Genomic DNA, 27,925 nt, shown 5'->3' on the forward strand with positions numbered 1-27,925 from the left:
TACATGACAAAAAACTTACTAATAAAGATTTCTAAGAAAATCATATTTTGTCAAAAATATTCCTCACTTACATTAAAACGCTTCTTTACGTCCAGATTAAATAATCCTGAGCTATTTGAATTTAACATTCTTTATCTACACACATATCATAAACCCTCTATGATGCCTTCAAAATCCGTAAATAATGGCCAACATTACGATAAACTGTAACAACAAATTACTTATCAACTTATCTGTGATGATGTTGTAATTGCTTCATAACTACATCAAAATCGATTTGGTTATACATTCAAATTTGGAACATGAAATGTGGTGACGCCACCACATACCCTCGAGGTCCTCCAAGATAGCAACGATGCTCCGACGTTGGCTGTAATTTGGGTTAGTGAATATATCGTAGAAAGTTTATAATATGTGTATAGATAAAATAGTGTATGTAACTGTACATAATTAGGCATTAAAACACGCGTGTGATCCTATTCAGAAACTCACTTCGTTCGTTTCTTAAACCCACACTCGTGTATTTTATTTTAATGCCTTTTTTTAGGTCTTTCTAAATCTAGTCAAATAGTTAATAAAAAAAAATACACTTAATATTGTATTATCTTTCAGAATTCTATTTTGTTCACACAAATATGCCTGCCAAATTATTAAAAAAATTCAAAAATGCTTACTACGTTTATCTAAGCTGCTAAAACCTTCTCAACATACAGGTAATCTAATCAAGTAACTTTGTCGACTTTTGTATTGGGGTTCGTTTGCGTCAAATCCGGTGGTTCTGATTCTTTGCAGAACTTTTATGATGTTGGGTCTGATGGTCTCAATGAATAATCTAAGTTTGTGACCTCATACGCCGAACGCAACTTTGTCAAAAAACTAAAAAAACGCGATATTTTCGTTTTAAACGGGCAATTACAACCCCAAAAAAAGTAATTATTGATATTACTCGTACCTTTTCGTGGCATTAGTTAGTGCTTCTGGGCATTTTCCGCAAATCGACAACCATTGTGCCTATTTTGCGTGAAATCGAGGTAGCGCTACTCTAACCACCCCAGCTCCTCCACGAAGCCTAGCAAAGCTTTCAGGTTGCTAACTGCCTCCTTTAGCGTGCACGGAATCCCTAGGTATTTGCTCTTGTATACTTCTACCTGTTTGGAGTCTAGAAGAACGTGTTTTGTTTTCAGAGTATTTTGAAGTAGACTAAATTTGCTACAATAAGAGCCTAGAATTGTGTCTGTAGACCCAATAGTTTCCGAGATAAAACCTTTCAAAGTTTATAAAAGAAGGGAGAAAGAGTCGGCTCACCAGGTCCAATCTATGCTATATGTCTTCCTGCTCTTGGGAACTAGGGCAAGTTTATATATTATTTTCGTATAATTTAGGAATGAGAAATTCATTTTTGAAATATTTGTTATATCTTTTCATACAAAAAAGATGATTTTTGCACAATAAATGAAAATTATGTATATATGTATTTATTTGTGACAGTTTTGGTCTTTACAATCACAGGGCACTAAATAAAAAATTGGACAATTTAATCTATTCCTTGAATTGATCTTGTAATCTATTCCTTATTCTATAAAGTATCACTTCATAGCAGGCCGTCATATTTTTTTTGTAAAAATATGTAGCGGATGGCGGCAGTGACGATTTCCATAGAAATGTAAGTATGGCCAAAGTTAAAGATTAAAAATGTTAAATAAAACACTTAACTTGGCATTTTAAAAGTATGTGTATAATGTTTTTGTCCCTTAATTATATGATAATGATATATAACTTGCTCTAGTTGCTAAGAGCAGGAAGAAATATAGCATAGATTGGAACTGGTGAGCTGATCCTTTCCCCCCTCTTATTGGGGGGTAGCCACGGTACGATCTCATGGCTTCCGCCCAAATCAGCTTTGTTTGACCTAAGGAATAATCGTGCCAAGCGGCATCGACACAAAAGTACATAGTTACTGCACTTGCACACACTACTAATTCCAGCACTGACATAAATGTGTCCGCCATTTTCGGCGTTTGACGCCTGTCACTAAGCTAAAGAATAGTGAAGCTAGCCAGAGGCGAAACTGTTATGACAACTGTTAATATTCTGCCTACGTACTGTAACGAATCTAGATAAAATGTATTTATTTCCTTACAAGTGTATTTAAATTGTTGTACGTATATGACACTGACGACATTAAAATTTATAAAAAAAAGTCATAAAACTCTTTCTATTTGGCTCTCGTACTCGTAGCAATTTTGATCAAATCGCGCTTATAGCATAATATACTCTTTAAATATAAGAAAAATATTACAAAAAAAAAACGAGATAAAGAGTAATATATCATTATTGTGTATATATTCTGCAAACAATAAGGTAGGTAATCGTTAGTACCTAGTAGTAATCTGTGCGCCAAAGAAAATGGCGTATCATCGCGAGTGTTTAAAGTGACGTTTCAAAATAATAAATGAGCCTAAAGCAAGAGTTTTTCGCAGTGGATTGTTATTATATTGCTTTTACTATGTTTCTTGATATTATATGAAAACATTTTCATAACGCACAAAGGCATTTTTGATTTTAATTTATTTTTTAATTTTTGTTACATGCATGACATCTCGCCGGTAGTCGTAGACGTACTAAACGCAATGAAGTGCCGGCACTTCATTGAGGTGCGGAAACATTTTGTTTGAGATGCCGACTCTAATGAATTCTAGGTCGAAAAAATTATAAATTGTAGAAGGCTTTATCTCGGAGACAATTCTAGTCTCGAATTGTAGAAAATTTAGTCTTCTTTAAAAACACCCTGAGAAGGTAATATCAGAAACTAGTTCTTTAGGGTTATAATCGGTCAAAACTAAAAAAACACGAAATTTTCGAGGTTTTCTCGATTGGATTGAAACCTGAATTATTCTAGGATTATTCTAGGGCTCGCGGTCGTGTCCGTGATTCGTGAACCCGTAGCCGTGCGCCCGGTTTCGTGTTTCACGGCAACGGTTTTATGGTCCGTTCCGCACGTGACATTCGGCTACGTGAAATAGGGTACGTGAATCCGTGTAAATCCGTGTAGGCGTGATCACGGCTTCACGTATCTTAAGAACACGCCGGTTCGGTCCGCCCGCGACGTTGAGTGAAGATACGATGCGGTCTCTAAGAGCTACGAATAAAAATGTATCGTGAGTTTTTTATTCAAAGCTCTAATTCCGTTTCATTACTTTTGAATTAAAATTTATTTCCATTAGTAAGGCCTTTTAAATATTAATGAGTAATAAATGAAAAGAACCAAACATTGATTACAATGAATAGCTACTTTAATAAACGGGTTGCTAAAATACGACAAATAATACGACAGGAAAACTCATTATTTGTGCGATCATTGCACAAGGTACATAAAGCTGTATCTCCGACTCTCGTGTAGGGTTGCCAGATGGTCGGGATTTGGCGGGATTCTCCCGATTTTTAGCATGTGTTCCCGATTCCCGACGAAGTGAAGACTGTCCCGATAAACAGCTTCACGTCACGTTATAATAAAACAATAATTTCAAGTTCCGAACTGTCGCCGAGCGAACGAGCGATCGACCCGCGTCAAGGGCGTCTGACTGCGCGCGCGCGGGGCGCGCGTGGCGAGCTGGCGTGAGATTGTGCGGTGAGGGGTGCGGTGCGGGGCGGGAGCGCGTTTGCCTTACCTCTACACAAAAGAAAGGAATAGAATGGGAATGGATCTAATTAAAGCCGAATTAATGATTCGACTCAACTTTGACGAAAACTGCATGACTTTCAAGTCTAGCTTAAATAGCGAAAAAGGCCAAGAAATGGTAAAATCGGTCAAAAGTAATATAAAATACATGTGGCAAGCTAAGAAATAAATTATTTCCATAAATTTGGTTGATTATTGATACCTAATAAGTATAAGTATGATAGTATAGGTAGATAATGAGAAGACATTTTTTTTTATTTGTTCAAGATCTCAAAGAATTTATATTATTTTTATATAAAAACGTCTATGGGCAGAGCAGCTGACGTAGTGCCAATAATGTAAAATATCGTTGTTATTAATACAATTACTATAATTTGAACGTTTTTTTCCCGACTTCAGTCCCAAAATCCCGAAAAATTGATATCTTTTCCCGATAATACGCCTTTCGATCTGGCAACCCTACTCTGGTGGCATATCTCCACACCCAACTTCTCTTCATTGTTAATAGTTTAAACACACCATTAGAGTAACACTAATCATACACTAACAATAACAAAAAAAATAATTACGAAACAACAACAAAAATAACTTTAAAATCACGGCTAAATTAAAACTTGAAGACCAACTGTGATGTCAGGAGTAACTAATGACAATGAATGCGAGTTCAAAATTCTAAACTGCCCCCTCCAGATTAAATAAAAAATACCACGAATTTGTAAAACAAAACATCGCGGTCACTTCTTTCAACTTCACGAACAAAAGGTAAAGCCCACAGCTACTTATGTATATGGTTTGTTTCATTTTAATAAGTCGCTCGCAAATCTTATTATCTTTGTCTGCACGTGCAACTGCACTTATTATCTACAAAAAAACCCGGTATGTTGGCTTAGCTTGTTAGTCATACAATAAAACACTCTAACAATAATATGTCATTATTACCTTCAATCTAGAAACAAAACAGTACTCTTTAATGTGCCGAAAGTCCGAAACTGATAAGTACTGCAGCTGCGTACTTTTTTCCGTGGCCCCGTACATGTGTTTTTGTTGAATTTGTTTACCTGTATTATCTTTATCATACCTACCAAAGATTTGCAGAAATTTACCCTTTTTTTTTTCTTTGGATTAGGATTGCCTTGTTTATATTTAGGCTACGTTATATTCTTTGACTTTGACAACCAGTAGCACAGCGTTGCTTAAGTTCATAATTTTATAATGATACTTACTAGGGAGTTTTACACCTTATATTTATATTAGTGCAATGCAACGAGCAGGTCACTAGTTTTGACTAAAATCAATAGCTGGTTATACAAAAAACAGAATAACCCCATAAATTATTTAGATATAACCATTATATTCAAATCGATGCAAAAATACAATTTAAGTTTAATTCACACGTAAATGTTTGTCCGATGTACGTCCCGTATTCAATATACTAAGTGGTAACTCAATTCAATAATACCTAGTCCTTATTTATTTTTCTCCCGGGCGTGTCGAACCTACGAGACGTGCGATAAGTGCCTATCCAACGGAACCGAGCCCGAAGCTCCGCGCACGAACGCAGGTACGGGCTACGTATCATGGCGTGTCACGGTCACGGCGTGTCACGTGAATCCGCACGCGAACGCAGGTACGAGGTACGTACCTTGCCGTGTTCGTGAAATTCGTGATCTTAGTACCGCCGGGCTTAAGAACCCGTAGCTACGGATCGGCGTGTATCACGGATATCAGGAGCCCTAGATTATTCATTGGGCCGACATCATAAACAAGTCTGTAAGGAATTAGAACTACCGGATTCGACGCAAACGCTAATGTATAAAGTTACTGTATTAATCTGTTCACAACCTAAAAAAAAAATGACATTATCAAATCGAATAGTCTCAAACAATATTCGAATCTATATCATCTCATGCGATAACGAATCAATCCACTAAACAACCGCGGTAGCGTCAGTAGTTAAATGCCAAGCTCTACTTAAGTTAACCATTGTTGTGTGTGTGAAAGATTAGCGTGGCCTGTTCACCTTTCTTTTATTTCATAAGACACATTTCTAAACAATATCAAAGTTCATTAAAATGCAATTTTTGTTTATACCCTCTAGGCAAATTTTAACTATGATAAAAAATGGTTTGGCGTATTTATTTGTGCACATTAAACTTTCAGTAACTAGGCAGCCTTTCGAAATTTGAAACTACCATTATTACAGCGATTTGTCGGCTTAATCTTTGTAATATGTAAATTTGTGTAAATGTGAATAAATGTTGGTAATAATATTTGACATTTTAATAAGCTTCATTGATGAACAGCTTCACCTTGAGGATCGTATAGCAGATTTTTTTTATTGAATGTCATTATTGTTTCAGAATAAACTCGGATGAAAAAGTAGACCACCTGAGACGAAAATAACATGAGGTTCTCGGCGAGGTTACAGGTATGTATCGTAAAATGAATCTAAAACCCATTAACACATTTTCCATATCTTGTAAAATCATAAAAGGCTCGACCAGAACCATCGTTTATATGAAATAGACTATGTTGTAAATCATAGAAGGTTGCAAAAGTTGATTCTAAATCAGTAAACAATGGCGATGAAATGACAGTTCTACGTAATTCAGTGCATTTTAAATAAATGTAGTTTGCTGAAATAATGTATTTTTGCAGCAACACTGCATGCATTGCAGAATTAGAATGGTAATTCACGTGGGAAAACTCACTGAAGCCGCTAGTCAAGGCTAAGATGGGTGATCTTGATTGAAATTAAATTAATCTAAAACGACCTACCCTACACTTCGGCAAGCGGATGTTTTTGTAATACGCTAGAATGCCTTCAAGTATCGTGGTTTGTTTTTTAGGGATCTAATACATGTCTATGCAGTAGCAGAACAAAGGGCACATTATGGCAGATAGTTACATCTATGACTTAATAAAATGTTATTACTTACGGTAAGTATTACTAGTGGCTTTGTGAGCTGTAGATCACGCGAGCATAACGTAAAACTGAGATAAGGATGGTTCCGCCATTTTGAAGTTTTCCAAAAAATGAATAGACAGAAAACTCTAGGTATTTAATCATGGAACCTGCACAAAATTTCACGAAAATCGGTCAAGATTTGCAACCTATAGAAGAGAATATCCGGACATACGAAAGCATTTTTGTCCAAGCTCTACTGGAGACCTCCGCTAACGCTCGGTCAAAAAAGAAGACTGGTTCCGATTTAATAAACGAGCATTTTAATATATAATATGTCCCAATGTAATGATATTTTTACATTTACATAAAATTATGGAAGCATAGACGGTTTAGGAAAGTAAGCACAGTAAATTATCTTGTAATTTTAAACAGCGTTAGCTTTATATGGATTATTAGTTTTATTGGCAATATAGAAGCTATTGGAAACCGTCAATGGAAATGAATAAGCAATGAGCCAATGATTCAAATTGAAATTACTTAAGTATATATTCCCTGTCACCTTCGTATATTAGCTTTTTGATGTTGTGACTATATGATTTTGTATTATGAATTTATCGTAAGGTGAGATATGAATACTTAAGAAATAACAAATAAGATAAGGAATGAAATATGCGTACTTCTTTAACTTTATATGTAAAACAAAGTGGAGTTTACACTTAAATATAACTCAAGAACGGCTAAACTGATTTTCATAGTTTTTGATTTGCTGGATTTGTCTCCATCCCTAAAAGCAGAATATATTTCATGTTATAATAACTTGCGTTTTTACTTGCTGTATTACGTTTTTAATTGCAATTTTCTTTCGAACCTCAATGGTTCACCAAATAAATACAAATATTCTTACAGGCATAACCCTTTCCATGCATAGTACGATTTATCGACCACATACGCGCCATTAGAGTATCAACTTTAGCATTCCGATTTAAGGTTCAAATTAGATTACACTTTCAAGAAATGTTATTTGTCTTCAAATGAGTCATCAAAGCTGGATTAATTGGAATATATTTGGATTTTTTGGGAAAAGCTTGTAGATTGGTGCGGCCTGGAATATTAACCATATTTACACTCTCGGCCAAAAGTATAGAAACAAGCTTGTATTAGAATAGAAAAGTATGATTTTTTAAGCGATGGATTTTATACTAGGTACTCATTAGCAATTTAAAAAAACGGTAAAAAAATAATGAAACATTTTAAAAGTAAATTACTCAAGGGAAATCTGGCTGTGATGCCTGCTCAATATTTTGTAAAGCAATTAAAAGGGTATAATTACGTAACTTTTTATATTATTTTTATCTTTTTTTTTTTCAATATTTTAAGATGTTTTGATATTTAGCGTGTATTTATAATCTTTTAGAGTTGCCTTACATAAATTTTAGGTTGCAAATATACAGCATAGACAGAAACATGAGATATTAAATAAAATGAAATTGTTTCCATTCTTTTGGCCTTGGGTGTAAGGCTAGAATCATTGTATGCTGATTCAATAAACATTACCTACCTATTTGTAGTGCCTCGGAGTTTTGACAATAGCTAAGCAATTTTCTATTTAAGTTTAGGGATTGTCAAATAATGGCCAAATCTTGAATTTTGCCATTAGTATGTTTTATTTCATTTGAATAAAGTAAAAATAAGAATTACGCAACAAGCTAATGGCCATTCGTTCATGTGATTCTCTTTGCTTTACATATAATATAACTATTATGTTGCTAATAGTTACAGTGCAACTTTTGGCTGCCAGATCCTAATGGCTTATCGATCTCCTTATCTCGTCACTTAGCTTCTTTAAACACCTTAGACTACAAGCACATACTAACAATCGATAGCAGTTCTTTGGCCTGTCTAGTCACCTGTGTACGAGACAGTACTTATACAGTTCATTTGAATTTTAAATTGCGCGCCTGAGAAATGTGTATGGAATTACCCCAGGTTTGTAGAATTGCTTTAAACGACAAATCGGTGTATTTATCCATCAATGTGTTTCTAGGACTCGATTGATTTATGTAAAACGATTATAGATAACTTGCATGTCATGCGCACAAACTTGTAACACATTTTTCTTTGTGTGTTTAAAAGCTGATTTCCTTTTTAATTTTTAGTTTCAAAAGCTCTTGAGCAAAAACTGTTAAACTAATTTTAACCATTTGCCTGTGGATACATTACGATACGCTTATTTTTTTTAAATATACGAGTAGCAACATCTTAACATTCATAACATACGCGCTGCGCTGTTTATTTAGGACTGCTGAAATATTTTATGTATTTAAATTACGTGGCGTTAACATTTATTATACTTGCCCCATGTAAAGTCAGCATCAAACTAACGTACAACAATTCTCTAATAGCCTTAAAAAATAAGTATGTCTCTATATGTGGAGTAATAAGACTGTGTGTGAACTGAAGATACATTTAAAGTTATAAACACGAACTGTAGCGATATATAACAATTTCGATTTTTTTTCGATAGTGGCACATCTCCCTATGCAAGTGTAATTATGACCTTAATATTCAATACCAGTGTTTTTATTAGGGTTCGGTAGCCAAATAGCAAAAAACGGAACCCTTATAGATTCGTCATGTCCGTCTGTCTGTCCGATTATTTAAATCTGCGGGTGGCAACCCTACGGGTGGCTGTTAGACATACGTGTTTTAAGAATGTTTACATGCAAACAGCTTCATTTAACCCCTTGTCTGTGTATGATAAGGATCCGTGCGTGGGAATTTGAATTTATCGTTTTAAACTCACTTTTCAATGATCAAATTTGACAGGCCGCATACGATGGGTTAATTTTGCACAAAAAAAACATTTAGCAAGTAGATATAAGTATTAGTGACCAATTTTAAATTTGAAGAGCTTGAATTTGTTAATACATTTGCATTAGGTATCAAAAAACTAACATTATACAATAGAACATAACACTACAACATTATACTCGCCATTCCATTTTGTGTCGTTTATCGCCAAAAGATACCGCATTGTCAGTAGCGCCTTATTAACTAGCACCGCTAAAAAAAAGTACCTAATATACCTCTTGACTGAAAACAGCACACGTAGCTTACAAAAACATTCATACTGTAAAGCCAAATTGTTCCAGTTGCTGACTTGCCTGGTGCTGTACGCGTCGTGCGCACACGCAATCATGGTGAAGTTCGGCACGAAGGACGGGCCCATCGAGCCGCCGCCGCCGGAGCGGCAGCTGCCGCCCGTGCAGCCCTTCCGCGTCCCGGCGCCCGTATGGGAGGAACGATCCAACGACACACCCGACCCTAACGCTCAATGGTATGATAGATGATACATATGATCTTAGTATTAAAAGATGATGTACGGGGTGGTATGTGAAGTGACTAGCAGGCGTATGATGAATTTCGTATTCCTCGTAATAAAATGAGTGTCGTTATTTAAAGTGCTAGGCATTTTCATTATCACTCTATCAGGTAGACAACTACCATCATAACCCTTAAATGGTTCAAAGCACGAAATACCTAGTATTTCTGCTTCTCGGCAGCTGTATGGAGGCAACGATCTAACACCACGCTTGACACTAATGCTCAAGGACAGACACGGCCTTAAAATTAAATATACATCTGATCATCATTCCTGCATGATAGATATGACCTCAGTACTAAAAGACAATATAATGATCGGCGATGATACCGACCCCGATGCTCAATAGTATGACATACCAAGGAACCATAGATTTTTCCTAGATGCAAAATTTGCTACCCAAGAGCAGCATAAGCGCAATTCAAGCGCTAGGATTTTCGTCAGATTTAGATTGAGCAAGCCGATAAGATTATTATAAGATAACCTAAAGCCCGAGAAAGATAATTTAAATTTAAATAGCAAGGTAATAGTGATTTGTTCTTTATTGTTGCAAGATGCTGCCAACTTTGTAAACAATTCATATATATTTAGATTTTCCCACGTTTTCGTTAACTATGCAAATTTTATAATTACGCAAATAGCTAGAAACCCAAATATGTAATGCTCGTAACTGTAATTGACTAAGTATTACAACTTGACGGGAATTCGCATTGAAGAATTAATTCATTATTAGGTCGGGGTTAACGTTCTTTCGTTTTTATAGGCGTAGTTGTGTGTATATATTAAAGATGAAGCTTGTTTTGGCAGTTACGGATAAAGTCGATGCCATTTTTGAAAAAGTGAAGCAAGATCGGAATATTATTAGTTATAAAATAGCTGAAAGTGTATGCAAAGAAGATCAATATTTAGATGCCATACGAGCTCACTAAAATAAACCTTATTTATTGGTGTATAGCATTATACCACACGCGTCTTTAGCAACTCAGCAAAAATTGAGAGAGCTTGGTAGGAAAGTGTTAATACATCCGCCGTATAGCCATGATCTTGGACTCTCAGATTTTCATCTGTTCCGGTCTCTTCAGAATTGTGTAGGTAGTGTTGAGTCATCACGAGAGCACTGTCAAAACTAGTCGCAGTTTTTTGAGCTGAAGAGTCAAAATTTCTACAACAATAAGATAATGTCACTACTTACAAAATGGCAACACGTTATCAAACAAAACGGCACATATATATTATAACTAAATGAAAACAAACTATGTTCAAAATAATCTTGAATTTGTACAGAAAATACGAAAAAACTTTTTTACTCATTTTTATTTGCCTACTCAACATTTTGGAACTATAATTTACATTTCGGGGATTGATTTACAAAGCAGGTATTTTATGGGTATAATCTAGCGACGTGATTTTAAGTTCCCTTTAGTAAAAATAAGCAAGTTTATGTCAACATAATTTACTATACTGTTTTTTCATTCAACAGGCGGCCTCAACTCTTCGTACCGCAGCCGAGGTATACTCAGGTAGTCTACAATCCACAGCCTCTAAACAACGCGCAACGATTCGTCAACTCATATATTCCAATTCGTCAACCCATACAAGCTCAACCCATTCAACCTCAGGACTACTTCACACCTTCTCAGGTCTTGAGTTCACAAAGTCTGCCTGGCTTCGGTCTGAGATACTTCCTACCTACTTACAACCCTGATGACCAGCCTAAACAACCTAAGCAAGAAGACGCTAAATTGAACGCAATAGATGCCAATAATCTAAATGACAGAAGAGACTCATCCAACGATCTACAATGGCAGTTCGAGAAGGATCTAACTAAGAGGAACACAAGAAATACGCAAGAGGTATGTAATTCTTAAATAATAACGGCTTCGTATTCGATTTGCAGCTGCATTCCTGTTACGGTGCCACTGTATATGTCAATTACCTTGATAAAATAAGTGACGTCATATTCGTAGCAGTAATGCGGCGACAAACGCCACTCATTTTATCAAGAAATTGACAGATATATCGGTGGATACGACGCCGCAACAGAAATAGAGCGGCAGTTGACATCCGAACGCCATCTCAAATCTACTTATTATTTTTGGTAGCAATTTTTTGTCTTATAATAGTATGATTTTCGCAGGCAGCGGTTCCCTACGTCTACTACTTCCCAGCGCACGTGTCTCGGCATCAGTAATAAACTAATCTTAGCAATAAGTGTTAACAGTATCATCACAGTTCTATTGAATAAAAAAGGAAATGTCAGTAAAACTTTATAACTTTGCGATCAATCAAATCTGACTTGTAATTATTGGTAAGTTATCTGATAAAAAGGTTTTTTTCATAATTATTATATCTATACATTCAACGTCAAGCCTTTGTGAAGCATTAAGTACATAATAATAAATTTATTTAAAAACCATCTCATTGAAATCGGGATCGCAAAGTAGAGAGCTTAATACTGATGATGATGATGTTATTAGATTGTATCGTAGTGTTAAATAAAAGTGCCAGAAGATAAAGTATTTTATAACGCTGATGCGTTATGGTCGTTGCCAATAAATCTCTCCTTGAAAAGAGGAACTCTTGTGTGTTTCGAATTGGTTATACAAGGTATGGCTAATAACAGTTGGTAAAGAGTAATTAGACGACGAAATGAATCGTTTAATTGAGATATTTCATAATTGATACGAGCATTGAAATGGTCAGTACTGAATATGTACTAAACTTAGTGTTGTAGAACATTATGTATACATTTTTGGTGAAATGTCCTTTTAACATTTACAAAATACTTAGTGATTGATTTAACCTTCTTGAATGACTATGTGGGAGTTATAGTCTTTCTGATTTACAAATCATGTTAACTTTACATTTTAATTGCTATAATTTTCAAAGCCAGCTGTTATATAACCAGTATAGTTCCATTCACATTTGCTCCGGTCCGTTAACCTGACTGTCATTAATAAATATATTATGGATGGACTGAAATTATATTATGATAATGACTTTTTGAGCTGCACAAACCACAAAAACTCCCTTTCGTGTGCTCAGCTGCGTAACGAATTCGTCCGCCTTTATTCGCTTTGTGCTCTAAGGAGGACGGATGACATAATTGTCTCGACTATTTCAAAGTTGAATATTATAATTTTACTTATTTACAACGCTTTTATTAAATAAAAAACGTAGCCTAACAAAATAAATCTATTCAGTCGCAAAGTATTAAAAATATACATTATCTTATTGGAACACGAATTAAAATTAAAATTCCTCGGTACAAGCAAGATCGTGAGGTATTTGTAGATTTTATTAAATTGTTTACTACTTTTTAATTCTCAATGAAACTGGTAATGTTTTAAAAATAAAGGGACGTGTGTATATACGTTCTAATTTTCTTCTTAGAACAATGTGTTACTTGCTTGTAAATTAAAAATAACAAATGTATGCAAGTAGCTTAGGTACCTACCACGCATAGAATGTTTAGTAAAATATATACTTAAACATTCTTTAAGTAGGAAAGGATCTCAAAACTTTCATGGAGTATGTACTAGCATCAACAAGATACTTCAAAAGTATTTTGTAGCCTGGAGCGTACAAAGATCTGTCCACGAAGCGAATCATCAGCGTAGCGTAAGCTACATTTTCTCTCATCTCTTGTTAGATATTAACACAATCTTGACCTAGTTACTTCGTATTTCAGCCTTTCGAAACCCTTTAAGTATATTGTAAAGCCGTTATTGATAATCCTATTAAATTGGACTTAGTTTACAGTATATGTTAATACAGAAATAATTTAAACATCAATACTTACTATGAAGGCCAAGCAATATGAAGGTATAGAAGGAAATGCTCGGAACACAATTTTTCTCCGTAACCTTTTTTTGGACTAGTTAGGAGGTGAAAATTCCCCGGCCGTAGCCCTTGAGTTGGGGGGAGAGGGGTGTTTGAAGGTCCCATTTTTCAGTTTTTCACTTATATCTTGGAAACTGCGTAGTAACGACATGACTACTAACACAAAACGAAAGATGATTAAATTTGCTACAAGTTTACATAAGTTAACCTTTTCGATTTCTTGAATAATTTTAGAGATATCCTCTCTTGAAAAATTTAAAGGCTCTTGATTTTATCTTGACATTTATATTAGTGAAGCTACTAGGCGATGTTTGGTATCGTTTTCGTATACTTAAATTGGGAGCGCCAAATTCATTAATTTATGGTATCACATTGACACCATTATAAAGTAAAAACATTATAAACTTTAAACAAGTACCTTTTTTTAACTTCTCTTTACGCTTATACCGCTTAACCTATTTAGTTGAAATTTGGTACACAGTTATTTTGAGTCCCAAGACAGAACATAATCATATCAGAAAAATCATCCCTTAAAGGTGTTAAAGCTATTCAGCTTCTTTGCCCAAACTGAATTCGTGAGGTTAATACTGTTTAAAATTAGATTTGAAGTCATGTTTGGTATTATTTTCAACTAAATTAAAGATGTAGACCATCCCAAATTTCATCTAAGTCGGTTTAACGGTTATTGATTCCTCATACAAATTTCCACCCCACTTTTCATACCCTCAAAAGATGCTTTTGGTTATAAAAACTATCCTATGTCCTGTCCTGGGACTCAAACAATCTCTATACTAAAATTAAACTTAGTATATTTAAAAAAGAATCCATCAGATTATTTGGTATTTGATGAAACATACTTTTTGACATTTAGGTATTTTGAGACTTGGACGATATGAATAAAAGTCATTATGACAGTCAGCCATTTTAAGAAGGAAACAATTTGATATTTAGGCATTTTGGGACTGAGTTGTTATGAAATTTAGGAGATATAAATACAATGGCATTATGGTATTTAGGTGCAATGAAACCAAAGCTAAATTTCAACGAAAACGGTTCAGCGGTTTAAGCGTGAAGAGAAGTTAAAAAAAGCATTTTTTTTATTTTATTTTTCTTCGGAATGGTGATACCATAAATGAATTCAGCACCCCCGATTTATTCGAAAACGACACGAAACACGGCCTAGCAGCTTCATTAATGTAATTAAATATTATGATAAAATTGAGAGCCCTAAATAAACATTCCAGAGCGGATATCTCATAACCTATACAAGATATCGAAAAACTTGACAAAATAAAACTTCTATAAAATTTCAATTCTATAATCAATTTTAATTTTGTATAAGTGACATGTCGCTAAGACGCATAGTTTCCGAGATATAATCGTAAATCCAAAAAATGGGACCTTCAAACTCATCCCCCCCCCCCCCCCCGGTTCAATCGTACGGCTGGGGATTTTTAATATGTTCACCTTCTCACTAGTCCAAAAAAAGTTACGAAGTCGAAAATTGTGCTCCAAGCATTCCCGTCCATAGCTTTTTTGAGCATTAGTTGCCTGGTCTAATGTATTAGACTCAGTTTGTTACATTGAAATAAACTGATCACATATATATATGAGTAGTGTCATTTTAGGGAAACAAAACCCAAATATGCGAGATAGTGTTAGCCCAGCTCAAATAACCAACTGTGCAGGCGTACGATGTAGCCCGGCGTATTGCACGCGGTACGCCCAGGCATATATCACGCTTCGTATGTGTCGCTTACGCTTCGTGGACGGAATTTGTGGACTTTTCGGGCGTTTGGATACGAACTGTTCCTTACGCTTGTTTACATAGCAGGCCTTACAAACAACATAAAAGAGAACCTTTTCGCCTTAACCAGATCTTACGTTACTGGAAAATTTAATTGCGTTAAAATGAAGAAATATTTGTGTGTTCATCAATGTCATTGCCCATTTTTAAAACTAGAATTATTGAGTGCATCGTAAATTATCAGCGAATTTTCTTAATATTACGGTTACGGACATTCAGTAAGTGAGTATTGTATGTATAATTGAATACTAGATTTTTAGTGTAGATCTTCTTTGAACGTTGTAACCTTGCCTTCTTTTTTATTTGTTTAATTTTATTGTTTTTGATTGTGTTTTCTAGCTGTAACTATAACGCTTGTAAATATGTACAATAAATAAAAAAATATAGACATTTTGTAATTACTTTTTTTTGAAATACGATGTAGGTACCTTACCTTTGACAGAGACTGGTGGGAGACTTCCGAGGATAGGGACACGTCGAAGAATAAGAGGGAGGCCTTTGCCCAGCAGCAGGTCATTATGGGCTCATAATAATAATAATATGGTTCTGCCTAGCTACGAATCCCCTTAGCACCCAGCTGAAGGATTCGGGACTAGGTTGCCGGCTTCGGAGAGAGGGTGAAGTCATTTCTCCCCTTCTGTACCAAATAGCTAAGACTTGTTGGAGCTACTGGAAACCGCCGAAGTCTTCACTAGTGCCATCAACATGGAGTATGGTGTCGATAAATGTGCGGTTATGCATGTACAGCGGGGGAAGGTTGTAAATTCAACAAATTTACAACTATCTGAGACAATGCCTTTCAGATCTATCTCTGGATCAGAAACATGGAAATACCTTGGTATGTCACATTTCATATTTATTTACATTTATGTACATCCCACGGAAGTGTGGAGGTCGAGACTTCCTAAACGCCAAAGATCTCCACAACCGTGAGGGGTGCAATCTCAGGAAATATTTCCTTAACAACGAGTGTGGAATGTATCGTGATGTGGTAGCAGTAGACAGGAACTTCACGCCGCTTTCCTTGGCAAACGAGAAATGGCGCAAACCTGTGGTACTAAGTAATGCAGATCGCAAGGCGGCATGGGAGAGTAAGGTGCTACACGGGTGGTTCTACAAGGCCCTCACGGGACCCGACGTGGACCTGCTCGCGTCGGTAAACTGGTTACGATTCGGGGACCTCTTCGGAGAAACCGAGGATTTTGCCTGTGCAATTGCGGACGAAGTTATGATGACGAACAACTATCGGAAATATATCCTGAAGGACGGTACGGTCGACATTTGTCGGGCATGCCGCCGTCCCGGAGAGTCACTCAGACATATCATTTCCGGTTGTTCTCATCTTGCTAACGGCGAGTACTTGTACAGACATAATCTCGTAGCCAGGATTATTCACCAGCAACTTGCTCTTCTATATGGCCTTGTGGACCGCGAAGTACCGTACTACAAGTACTCACCTGCGCCAGTTCTCGAAAATGGTCGTACCACGCTCTATTGGGATCGACCTATTATCACTGATAGCCAATAAGCCTGACATCGTAATAATAGATCGATCGCAACGCCGGGCCGTGCTCGTCGACATCACCATCCCCCATGACGAGAATCTCATGAAAGCCGAGAAGGACAAGCCCAGTAAGTACCTAGACTTGGCTCACGAGATAACCGCCATGTGGAATGTTGATTCGACGATCATTGTTCCGATAGTCATTTCAGCGAACGGTCTCATAGCGAAGAGTCTCGACCAACACCTTGAGAGTCTCTCGTTAGGTGGTTGGATCAAGGGTCAGATGCAGAAGGCGGTGATCTTGGACACGGCGCGGATAGTACGGCGGTTCCTCTCTCTGCAGCCCTGACCAACGGCAGCTTGGGCCCTGCCCCGCCGCTCGCGGCACCCTAGATTAGGTTTTTTACAATGTGTTTATATGTGTTTTGTATTTTTTTAAATATGTTTTTATATTTTACTTTTATATCTATGTATATTGTAAAAAAATCTCAGTCTAAGAAATAAAGGGATAATAATAATAGGTATGTACCTTATAATTAGGAACATGAAATCTGCCAGCTATCGCAGAGTGCAATATTAAATGGAACTGTCAGCTCGGAAAATCAACAGTGTACCTAGACATATTTAAGACTTGCTAGTCTAGAGACGTTTTATAACACGCCGTATAAACAGATGAGTAAATAAGGTAAGTACGTAATAGCGTGGCATCAAACGTAACAAAGCACAGCATGATAATATGTGGCACAAGCGGACATAATCATCTTGATCTCAACGAGTTGAAGCATACATCGTGTGTGTGGTGCGAAAACTGCTAGGAATAATTAGAGATTGAATGTAACCCAAAAATATGTCATATGAGGCCACTGCTACTCTATTTAACAATGTTTTCATTCTGTAAACAAACATTAAAAGTTTTTCTCTTATTAGTCAATCTTTAAATCAAATACGCTTCTATTTCAAACGAAGCGATAAACAATCTTCAAGATAAATACTCAATACACTGCTGTCAGGAACTGTGTTAGAAACTTAGTAATTTAGCAGTCGTAGTTTTTGTGTAGGATGTGATTCCGTCCATGAACACTTGGGTAATGCGCGTAAATTAAAAGTGGCAGTGCCTTATTATTTTTACAAGTAAGATTTAGGTTTCATAACACGAAAAAAAAAATTAGATCAAGGTCTGTATTTTAGCTGAGTCATTTGATTCGGTACTAGCTCTAGTAACAGTCCCTTGTACCGTTAAATGTTAAATATTTTTAACATGATTTACTTACACCATTATGAGTCTGTGACAAGACGAGGAAATTATTTACGTAACTTATTAAAATAGCATAGTTAGTTATGAAAACATCTCTCCTGCCTTGCACCATGAGATAGACACGCTCATTACACCAAGTATCATCTCGAGAGGGCTGCAGTCGAAGCATTTCCTAGTAACATAACTCTAAAGATAAGAAGATGACATGATGTTTCATCAATGTACCTAAATAATAAAAGTTCACTTTTAATAATTTACTAAATTAGAATAATGTGTACACCTACATATGCGGTCGGCACCCATAGTCACTCTCAAAGATTCTTAATATCCACAATTATTTAACAGGCACTAGCACTACTTTTTCCCTCTGCACAGAAAAAAACGGACAAGTGCGAGTCGGACTCGCCCACCGAGGGTTCGGTACAAATTTAACTTACTGATTATGTTTTACAAAATAGTTTTCAGATTTTTCCCTGGACTTGTAGTGTAAGACGACATGCACTACTAAATGTATGTAATTATATTTACTAAATTTTATAGTTCTAGGTCAACGTGACAGAGTCAAGGTACCCTATACATTTTAATTTCCTTGAGCGTCGAAATATACGTTACTTGCGGCATAAACGGCCGTATCTTTTTTTTAAATTAATGTTGAGGTTTGATTTTTTCATAGCTCAAAGAGACTATGGACCTAAGTATGTGGTTATAATTTTAACTTGATACCTACACGCGTTTCCGCGATAAAGGGTCTTAACAGCCAGACACACGAACAGACGGACGGAATGGACAACAACGTGATCCTATAATGGTTACATTTTTTTGAGGTACGGAACCCTAAAAAATTAGTTATGAGTTATTAACCTTGAAAGAAATCCAGCTAACCTGGCATAATTGCAGTAGATAATCGATTATTTAGACACACATATTCAGTATACAATGAAAATAGTGGTTGACTACTAGGTCGGTAGTTTTTTTGTTTGGAAATAAATATTTATTAGAACTGTAACACTGTATAAATACGGAAGGCCTGGCTGTGGTCATATCTAGTTTCCACCAACAGCAAAAACTGGTCGTGTGAGTTGGAATTGTACACTAAGGATGTTTTTTTTATATATATTTTAGAAGAAATAAGTAAAATAAATATTATGAGACAATCTTACACAAATCGATCTTGACCCACAATAAAATCATGTGTTGTTGATTATAGATCGATTTAGATAATATATTGATGGAGATGGAGATGGAGATATTATTGACATCCAACCAACATAAAAATCGACGCATACGAAGTTGTGAGCCGCTAGTAGAATTATATATACCTATATAAAAATAATTAATACATAGAAAACATTCATAACTCACAAACAAATATTAGTGATGAACACACTAAGTAATAAATGCCCGTATCAGGATTTGAACCCGGGACCTCCTTCTAGGCAGGGTCACTATCGACTAGATTAAAAGGCCGTTAAACTAATAATACTGTAACCCAAGCAGGGTATCAAGATGGCCCGACATGAAAAAAATAAGCCACTTCTAACTCTCAGGTTTCCTAAGTGCAACCAACGCACGTGTGCACAAAAGCACGTCGACGCAACATTAAGACGCGAACAGTAACTCTCCGCGGAGATTACCGTGGCTAATAAGCCTGCATCAAGCCACTTTACCTCGTAATTAGGTTCCACTCGTTATTGCGGGGTATTTATACTACGCGTTTCTTGTTTCTAAATATCAAACGACCAAAACAATGAGTGAGCTAACATACCAGCGAAACTTAATTAGTGACCTAGTCGTGAACAAGTTTCATTAAGTAAAAAGAAGTGTATTCGTCTTAGATTTTCATGACTTACAAAATAAATATATGGTCGAATTGTAAGATTTGAAACCAATAACAAATAAAATAAATAAATAAATAAAAAGTCATTAATTGTCGCAAAAATAAATAAATAGTTCATACAGCAAGCAACAGCAAACATGATTGACTAATCGTTTTGACTGAGCAACTTGATTCGACTAAACAGTCAACCACTCTATAAGCATTCAGCACACAGTAGCAATAAGTATACAGCTTTTGAGAACTATGATAATACACCATATAAAACTATTGTTTACATTCAAACTCTTAAGTGCGACAATGGGCTCGGGACTCAGCTTTTACCGTGAGTCTGGTGACTGCACAGCGCTGTTTTTCAGCCCGTACCTATCTCGTTGCTTATTTAAAAACTAAAATTACTTGCTAGCTATAGGGAGAATACATGCCTTCATAGCCTGCATTCACATTAAAGTAGGTGCTCATTAAAATTAAAATTTTATATAGGTATAAATTACTTGTTCACGTATCTTTGTCTAGCAATGGGGCCCTAGGCGTTTTAATTTTAATTTAGCAATTTATCAATTTATCATCGTTCACATTTTTGTTCTTTTAAAAGCCTTCTTTTCAAATAAGTTTTGATAGTTGGTAATGACAATACAATACAATACAAATCCTCTTTATTGCACAACCTCTGAAAATAATGTACATGGAAACACATAAAAAACATGAAGATAGAGGTAAACAACAGGCGGCCTTATCGCTACAGAGCGATCTCTTCCAGACAACCTTTAGGTAGTGGAGAACTGAAACTTAAATTAACTAATTAGGAGGTGCAAAAAAACTAAATAGCAAACTAAAATACCCTTAAAATTTAAGTCTACAACAGTAAGACAATATATATACATATACACACTACTTACATAATTATATACCTACATATATACAATACTATATAATTCTTGCCAAAAGTGATAACCAGTAACACGGACAGAAACACTAAGGAAGGGACAGATAATAGTCTTTAAGATGGGATTTGAAAACAGCAAGGGATTGAGCGCGTCTTAGTTCGACAGGGAGAGAGTTCCATAACCGAACAGCCCGAACAGTGAATGAGCAATTATAAAATTTTGTGGAGGAAGGAGGGACAGAAATAAGCAAATTTTGTGCGGATCTAGTGGAATTTAAATAACTAAAGCGTTATTTTAGGTAACGGGGAGTGGTAGGATTAAAGAGTATACTATAAAGAAGACAAAGAATATGAACATTACGACGATAACGGATTGGGAGCCACTTGAGTTGCACGCGAAAATGAGAAACGTGGTCAAATTTACGCAATCCAAATATAAACCGGATGCAGAGATTTTGTATTCGCTCGAGCTTATTCAGTTGCTCTTCTGTGAGATCAAGATAGATGTCGGCATAATCGAGGATCGGAAGAAGAAGGGATTGAGCAAGCGCAATTTTGGTGGCGATCGGCAAGAGATTACGTAGTCGCCTAAGAGAAGCAACAGCAGCAAACACCTTCCTACTAACCTCACCCACCTGAGGCACCCAAGATAAGGACCGGTCCATAATAACGCCAAGATTTTTTACCTGGTGTGAAAATGGAATCTGGATACCATCAAAGTATATGGGGGGAAGATTCGCAAAATCTATGACATATTAGTACGGAGATTATTTTTGCTATTAAATCGTAAAAACGTGTGTAACCATCATGACGTTTTTATATAGTCGAATTAAGTATTTAACAATGAAAAATGGGGTAAGACACGCATAGGAAATAACCACAGTACTTTTATGTATTAAGGATACAAGTTTTTACTAGCTTTGTGTGCGAGCCCGCGATTCTCTTTTCGTAGAAGTCGTTTAAATACCACCGGGCATTAAGCGTGTACTATGTATGTATAAGTATAATAATAATAAAGTTTAACTGGATGTAATTCATTCCACCCTGTTAGTATAAGGCATAGTTATGTACCTATACTAAAATAACTATCTGAAAAAATAATCTAGTACAGTTTAAGCCATTTACTGATAGATACCCTTTTCAAACATTATAATAGCTATAATATCTTTTGAAGAGAATTATATAATTAATCACACTGAAATCATTACATATTTAACAAAATATTCAAAATCAACTTCTGATGAACCGTCACTAGAAAATAATGAAGGCGACGGTAGCGATGGGAAAATTTTCAGATTCTGTCAATTTCACATACAAGCGCACTTCACCCACACTACTTATTTTACTGGGACAGGTCAATGACCCATCATGTTTTTTTAAGATAGCACATCATGTCCATACCATTTGACATTCGGGGACCTCGAGGAATCGCAGCCATCTTGGAAAATGTGTACCACCCTGGAGAAATTCGCGTTTTACTCAAAGTCATGGTGAAAAATATGGTGTAAGACTAAATTAAATAACTAATTTTAATTAAATTCTACACAAAAAAGTGTTAGATATCTTTGCGAAAAAAATACATCTTGTTATAGAAAATACTTGCTGAATCTAGTTTTAGCGCTTATACACTTCCAGGGGACATTCTTTTAACAGGAAACACGTATATTTCTACGTATTCCATCTTTGTCTATACATTTGTGCATGATCTACCCCAATATCAATAATTTACTTGACTGCGGCTTCTCCAGAAAGTAGGGTTATGGGTTTAAGTACTGAATATTAGTACACCCTGTAGCTTAGGATACTGGCCGGATTTAAAAAAAAATGACATATCGGTAGATTCCTCTTACCCTTTACAACCTGTTTACATTTGTTTTATTAAAGAAAAATCAGTAGAGCCGCCTTGCGGGAACGCAGAATATTAAATAATATTTTTTCTTCTAGCGCTTCAGATAAAAATATGTTCTTTTTTTATAAGATAAAATATGTTAGATACGATGTTCTACTCAATAATAATTTATCTAAATATAAGTATAGTTTGAAAATAGTCATAATTTATAATTTAAAAACATTCATAATTTCGTTAGTTTTAAACAAATATTGGAGAAAAGAAGGGTCATTCTACGGAACTTTTTTACTAGTAATGTGAAAAGGATTTGTTAGTAGTAGTTCTAAGAATTAATTGCGACAGTCGAATGATCTGGCTTTATTAAGTATCTATATTACGAGTCATTAAAAGCTGTGCTGTCATTTTCTTAATTGGCCTACATTTTCTGTAACAAAATATGTGCGACATCAGCTTACTATGGATAGAAATGTGGAAAATTGAACGGCACTGCTTTTTCAATTACAATTAATACTAAGCTCGTTAGAGCCAATATAAAGGACGATTGATTTTCTCACAAATTAAAAGATTAATTTAGATTTGGAATGAACATGAAATACTTTACTATAATTACTTTGCTTTGTAATAAGAACTTCTATGAATTTAAGTGTTTATAATATATTCTATATATCGTTGTCTGAGTACCCACAATACAAGCCTTCTTGAGCTTACTGTGGGGCTTAGTCAATTTATGTAAGAATGTCCAATACCTAATTTATTTTATTTTATTTACCTGTTACTTTTATTCGTTATTTGTTTAAGTTGTGTCTATCACCTTATTTGTGTGTTGTATTAATGCTTGTCCTATATGCTATGTTAATACGATGGTTAGTGAATATTCAAGAAGTAATTGCCTTTGATCGCTAACTGATTTTGCATTCACCTAACGTAGGTAGTCGTATTTGATTAGAATTTGATAAATTATTGATGTATATTGACGACTATTTCTCTGTATTTTATCCGACTACTTAGTAATGTGGCTAAATTATCACCGCGTTAAACATTATGCATTCCTAACCGACTGACCCTGTCATTGCTTAGGTATCGGTCGTACATATTAGGTAGTCTGTTGATGTGGTATAGCTGAGTAAACACCCGGAATGCTAAGTTACCTAGCATTTAACGGAATATTGGTAATATTTTTTTAATCCATTCGGAAATGTTCTGAAAGCTCACTTTGTATTTTAAGAATAACTCGTTTCATGTGTTTCACCCTCAATTTCTATTCCATAAATCACATAGAACTGTAAAGTGTAGGTAACTAAACTTGACCGTGACGACATATTTTGATAGTGTGTCTTATAAATTCCATAGTGGCATATTGGCTCGTTGGGTGGACGACATTCGGAAGACTGCGGGTCACTTCTGGATGAGATTGGCTCGGGACCGGGATAAGTGGCGTACTAGAAGAGAGGCCTATGCTCAGCAGTGGGCGATAAAAGGCTGATATGATGATGATGATGTTAGTGGTATATTGTTTTGACAGTTCGAAAAAAGAAACTGATTTGACTAGTAGTGCTACAAAAAGAATCAAGCCCGAGTCGTTCCTGGTGCAAAGGCTGTCTATGGTCATCCAGCGTGAAAATGCTGCAAGCATCATGGGCACCTTCGCACCGGGGACGACGGGAAGCGGTTTGTTTATGTACATTTTTAGTTGTAATTTTTAATTGTAATTTTATTGTAAAACGAAGGAAATGTTAGTTATTGTGTAATACTCTCAAAATAAGTAAATTATGCGTTGGTTTCCAAGCGTACATGTTAAAATAGTATTTCAGCGACATTCATAAATGGCTCTTCACGCATGGTCGCCCGCAAGCCTCGCACAGTTTCATGAAAACCGTTGTACAACCAGTTCCGTGGACGGATTACACACGACGACCCCGCGGTTTTTTGTGCAATTATCCGTAATCCTGCAACTAATCATCCTTAATAACAATCTCATTGTGTACGCTCGCGTGTGGTCATCACTGCGGCTTCTCACGATGGGTATCTTTTTTATTGCGGAACAAATAAAATGAATAACATCTATTTCGATTTTGTCACTATATATAGAAGTGGGAGTCGAGTATCCATTAGTTTTGTTGGTGCTTTTAGTAAAATATATTGCCTAGTGTTGTAAGAGAAGCTAAACGGATTACACAATTATACTAATTAAAGTTTGTATTTATTATTTATGTGATTTGTCGCGTAGCCAACATGCCAATCGTTAACGCACCGTAGCAAACGAACTGCAACTGTCACTGTCGCACTAATATAGAAGAGTGATAAAGAGAGATGACTACGCTACGCTGCGTTAACAATTGGCATGTAGGCGGGCTGATTGATTTAAGTGGACTGAAAATAACTAATTTTATAATAAGTCAAAACTTTATCTAAAGAGTGGTAATAATAGAAAGGATGGGATATCCTCCTGCAATTTAGGAGGGATTTAAATCTTCTCGGACAGGAGTGTAGGGTTAGAGCCGGTGTAGCTTTATAGATCGTGGCTTGAATCGTATTGTCATATTATTAAAGGTTAGATTTGACAAATCTGCACGTCATCGCAGATGACATGAGCTATATTTGAAGTTCAATAAGCGCACTGTAATATGCATACCTACTTGAGAAATAAACTATCTTTGTCTTAAAAGGATGATTAATTGATTACTTTTTCAGTCTTTGTACCTGTGATCACCATATTGTTAAAAATATTACGATCTATTAGGTATTTTTCAAAAATAGGACATTTAAGTTTATTGAATAGATTCGTTTATTTAATAAACTTAAGTAGAAACGGACCGCAATGGTCACTTTATTTTAAAAACCGGACCCCTGAAGAAACTAATTAGTGATTCCTGGCATATACGTATACGCAACTTCAATGAGCATTTCAGCAGCTTAAAGGTATTTTACATTCTTATCAACTTAATACATTCGTTGAATATTTAACAGGTTGCCAGGACTAAGCGAGGCTACTAAATTAAAAGATAATAAGTAATGATAGTAGCATGTATCTGTTTATAATGCTCCAGAGCACAACCATGTGCGTAAGCGCGACGAACTGATAATTTATATTAAATAGGTACTTACACTGGTATTGAAGTTTTGTTTCTGAATACGGCGTGTATTGCGTCTGGCTAGACAATAGTAAAGTTCCCGCGCATCATCATTGTCCGCTAACTGGGTCAACGTGACTGACTTGTCTTCACACGATGCAACCTGACCTATGGCCTTGATTTGATAACACACTATTAATCAGTAAGTACATATGTCTCAAATTGTAAGTATAAAATATTTATCCAAAAAAAATATATATAACTACAGATATAAAAACTGTCTGTTAACATTACGTTTCCGATTTATGGATGCATAAACTTACAAGCTGTAGGTATTTGGACGTTAATTCATTTAATCATAAAAATTGGTATCAATAATTGCATAATGACTGGTCGAACCCTAGATGATATCACTATATTACGTTATTGCCTTTCAGGGAGTAAATAAATCAATGATGTCAATTTCCTTCATCACCTCTTATGTCATAGGTCATCGTCGTGACACCCACTAAGACCAGAAGGGTCAATTGTAGTATTATTCCATAGTTTGCATTTTTAAGGTGTACAACCTATAGAAAGAGCTTTGAGGTTAAGGTACATTCGGACACCTTAAAATGGTCAACTATCTACCTCTCACTGTATTTAATTTTTCTCTATTGTTAGAGTAATGCGAAAAACACAGTATTGCAAGCGTCTGACGAAAAAATTCGTCACTTAGTGACGAAACGCAGTTACGAAAGCATTCGTCACTGAGTGACGTATGATCAAATTCACTTTCGCACATTCACTTTCATTGAAAGTGCAAGTGACCCTGATCAGCTGGATGTGACGCTAGTGATTGTGACGTAGTACTTTCACACTGCGTCACTGCGCAACGAAAGTGACAGTGGTCAAATACGTATCACCTACTATCACACTTTTCGGTACTCTGACGAATTTGACGTCATTTGTAGCTGACTTATAGTTGCGAGGTAAGTGTTTCCTTTGACGAACGGATAGACGCACAATTTACAATGCAATAAAGGAAATTAAAATGCTTATTTGAACATCATCGATGTAACTACTAATACTCATAGTATGAATAATGTGACAACACTGAACACATTTATGCCTATAGATCGTGGCATTCACGATGACGCGTGCCTTGGATCGTAATGTCATGTTGTTAAAGGTTAGATTCGACAAATCTGCGCGTCATCGTGGATGACCCGAATTATATTGTAGTCCACAGATATCAGAATTTTATATTTAGAAAAAGCGACATTATAACTATTGTTGACACAACCATTTTACAGTTCGTGAACATTATTGTGATGTGATAAAAACTAGCGAATAATCAGTTATGTGCGTTGTTGTTGGTATTTAGTTATTATTATTATAGCGCCTGATGATTTTGTTCCCATTTGAAACGGTATCTATGTTAAATTCAAAACCCAATAATACAGCATAACTATGAGGTTACATTAACTACATGTACCTTCACTTATACTGAAGTCGATCCCTTAGTTTATGATAGATTAGAATTCAAATGGGTACAAATGAGCTGATCATCACAGAACCGGTCGTCTTAAGAGGACTCACTACACTAATTCTTAATTCTTTACCGTCATTCGTAGTAGAAAATCGACGCTACCCTGCAATTAAATTTATAAATTAAATTATGAAAACAAAAAAAAAACCACACACACACACACATAGTTTAAACCAAATGTGTAATGAGAACTAAAATGGCAGCTGGTATTTTTATGAAAAGGTTGAAGGAGGGAACAGTAGCTCGGTAGAAAAAAGGCGATTACAGTGGCTCACTTAACCTAATTTCAACACGAGAGAGGCGATATTTGGACGACTGAGCCACTGTTTCCGCTTTGACGGCCTGTAGCAATGATAACAATGCAGTTATGTACAAT

At 35.7% G+C, this 27,925-nt stretch overlaps 1 protein-coding gene across 1 annotated transcript in view; it reads left to right on the top strand.

The window, feature by feature from the left end:
* LOC133519905 (uncharacterized) overlaps nucleotides 1-16,017 on the top strand; it is a 41,511-nt gene extending 25,494 nt beyond the window's left edge. Inside the window, exons 2-5 of the mRNA XM_061854101.1 lie at nucleotides 6,040-6,107; nucleotides 9,740-9,924; nucleotides 11,450-11,822; nucleotides 12,107-16,017. Coding sequence (XP_061710085.1) covers nucleotides 6,084-6,107; nucleotides 9,740-9,924; nucleotides 11,450-11,822; nucleotides 12,107-12,160 — 636 coding nt within the window. The 5' untranslated portion in view covers nucleotides 6,040-6,083 and the 3' untranslated portion in view covers nucleotides 12,161-16,017. The remainder of the gene's footprint in view (nucleotides 1-6,039; nucleotides 6,108-9,739; nucleotides 9,925-11,449; nucleotides 11,823-12,106) is intronic.
* Nucleotides 16,018-27,925: the final 11,908 nt, after the last annotated feature.

The sequence above is a fragment of the Cydia pomonella genome, chromosome 7 (assembly GCF_033807575.1).
Source record: "Cydia pomonella isolate Wapato2018A chromosome 7, ilCydPomo1, whole genome shotgun sequence".
Classification (NCBI taxonomy): Eukaryota; Metazoa; Arthropoda; class Insecta; order Lepidoptera; family Tortricidae; genus Cydia; species Cydia pomonella.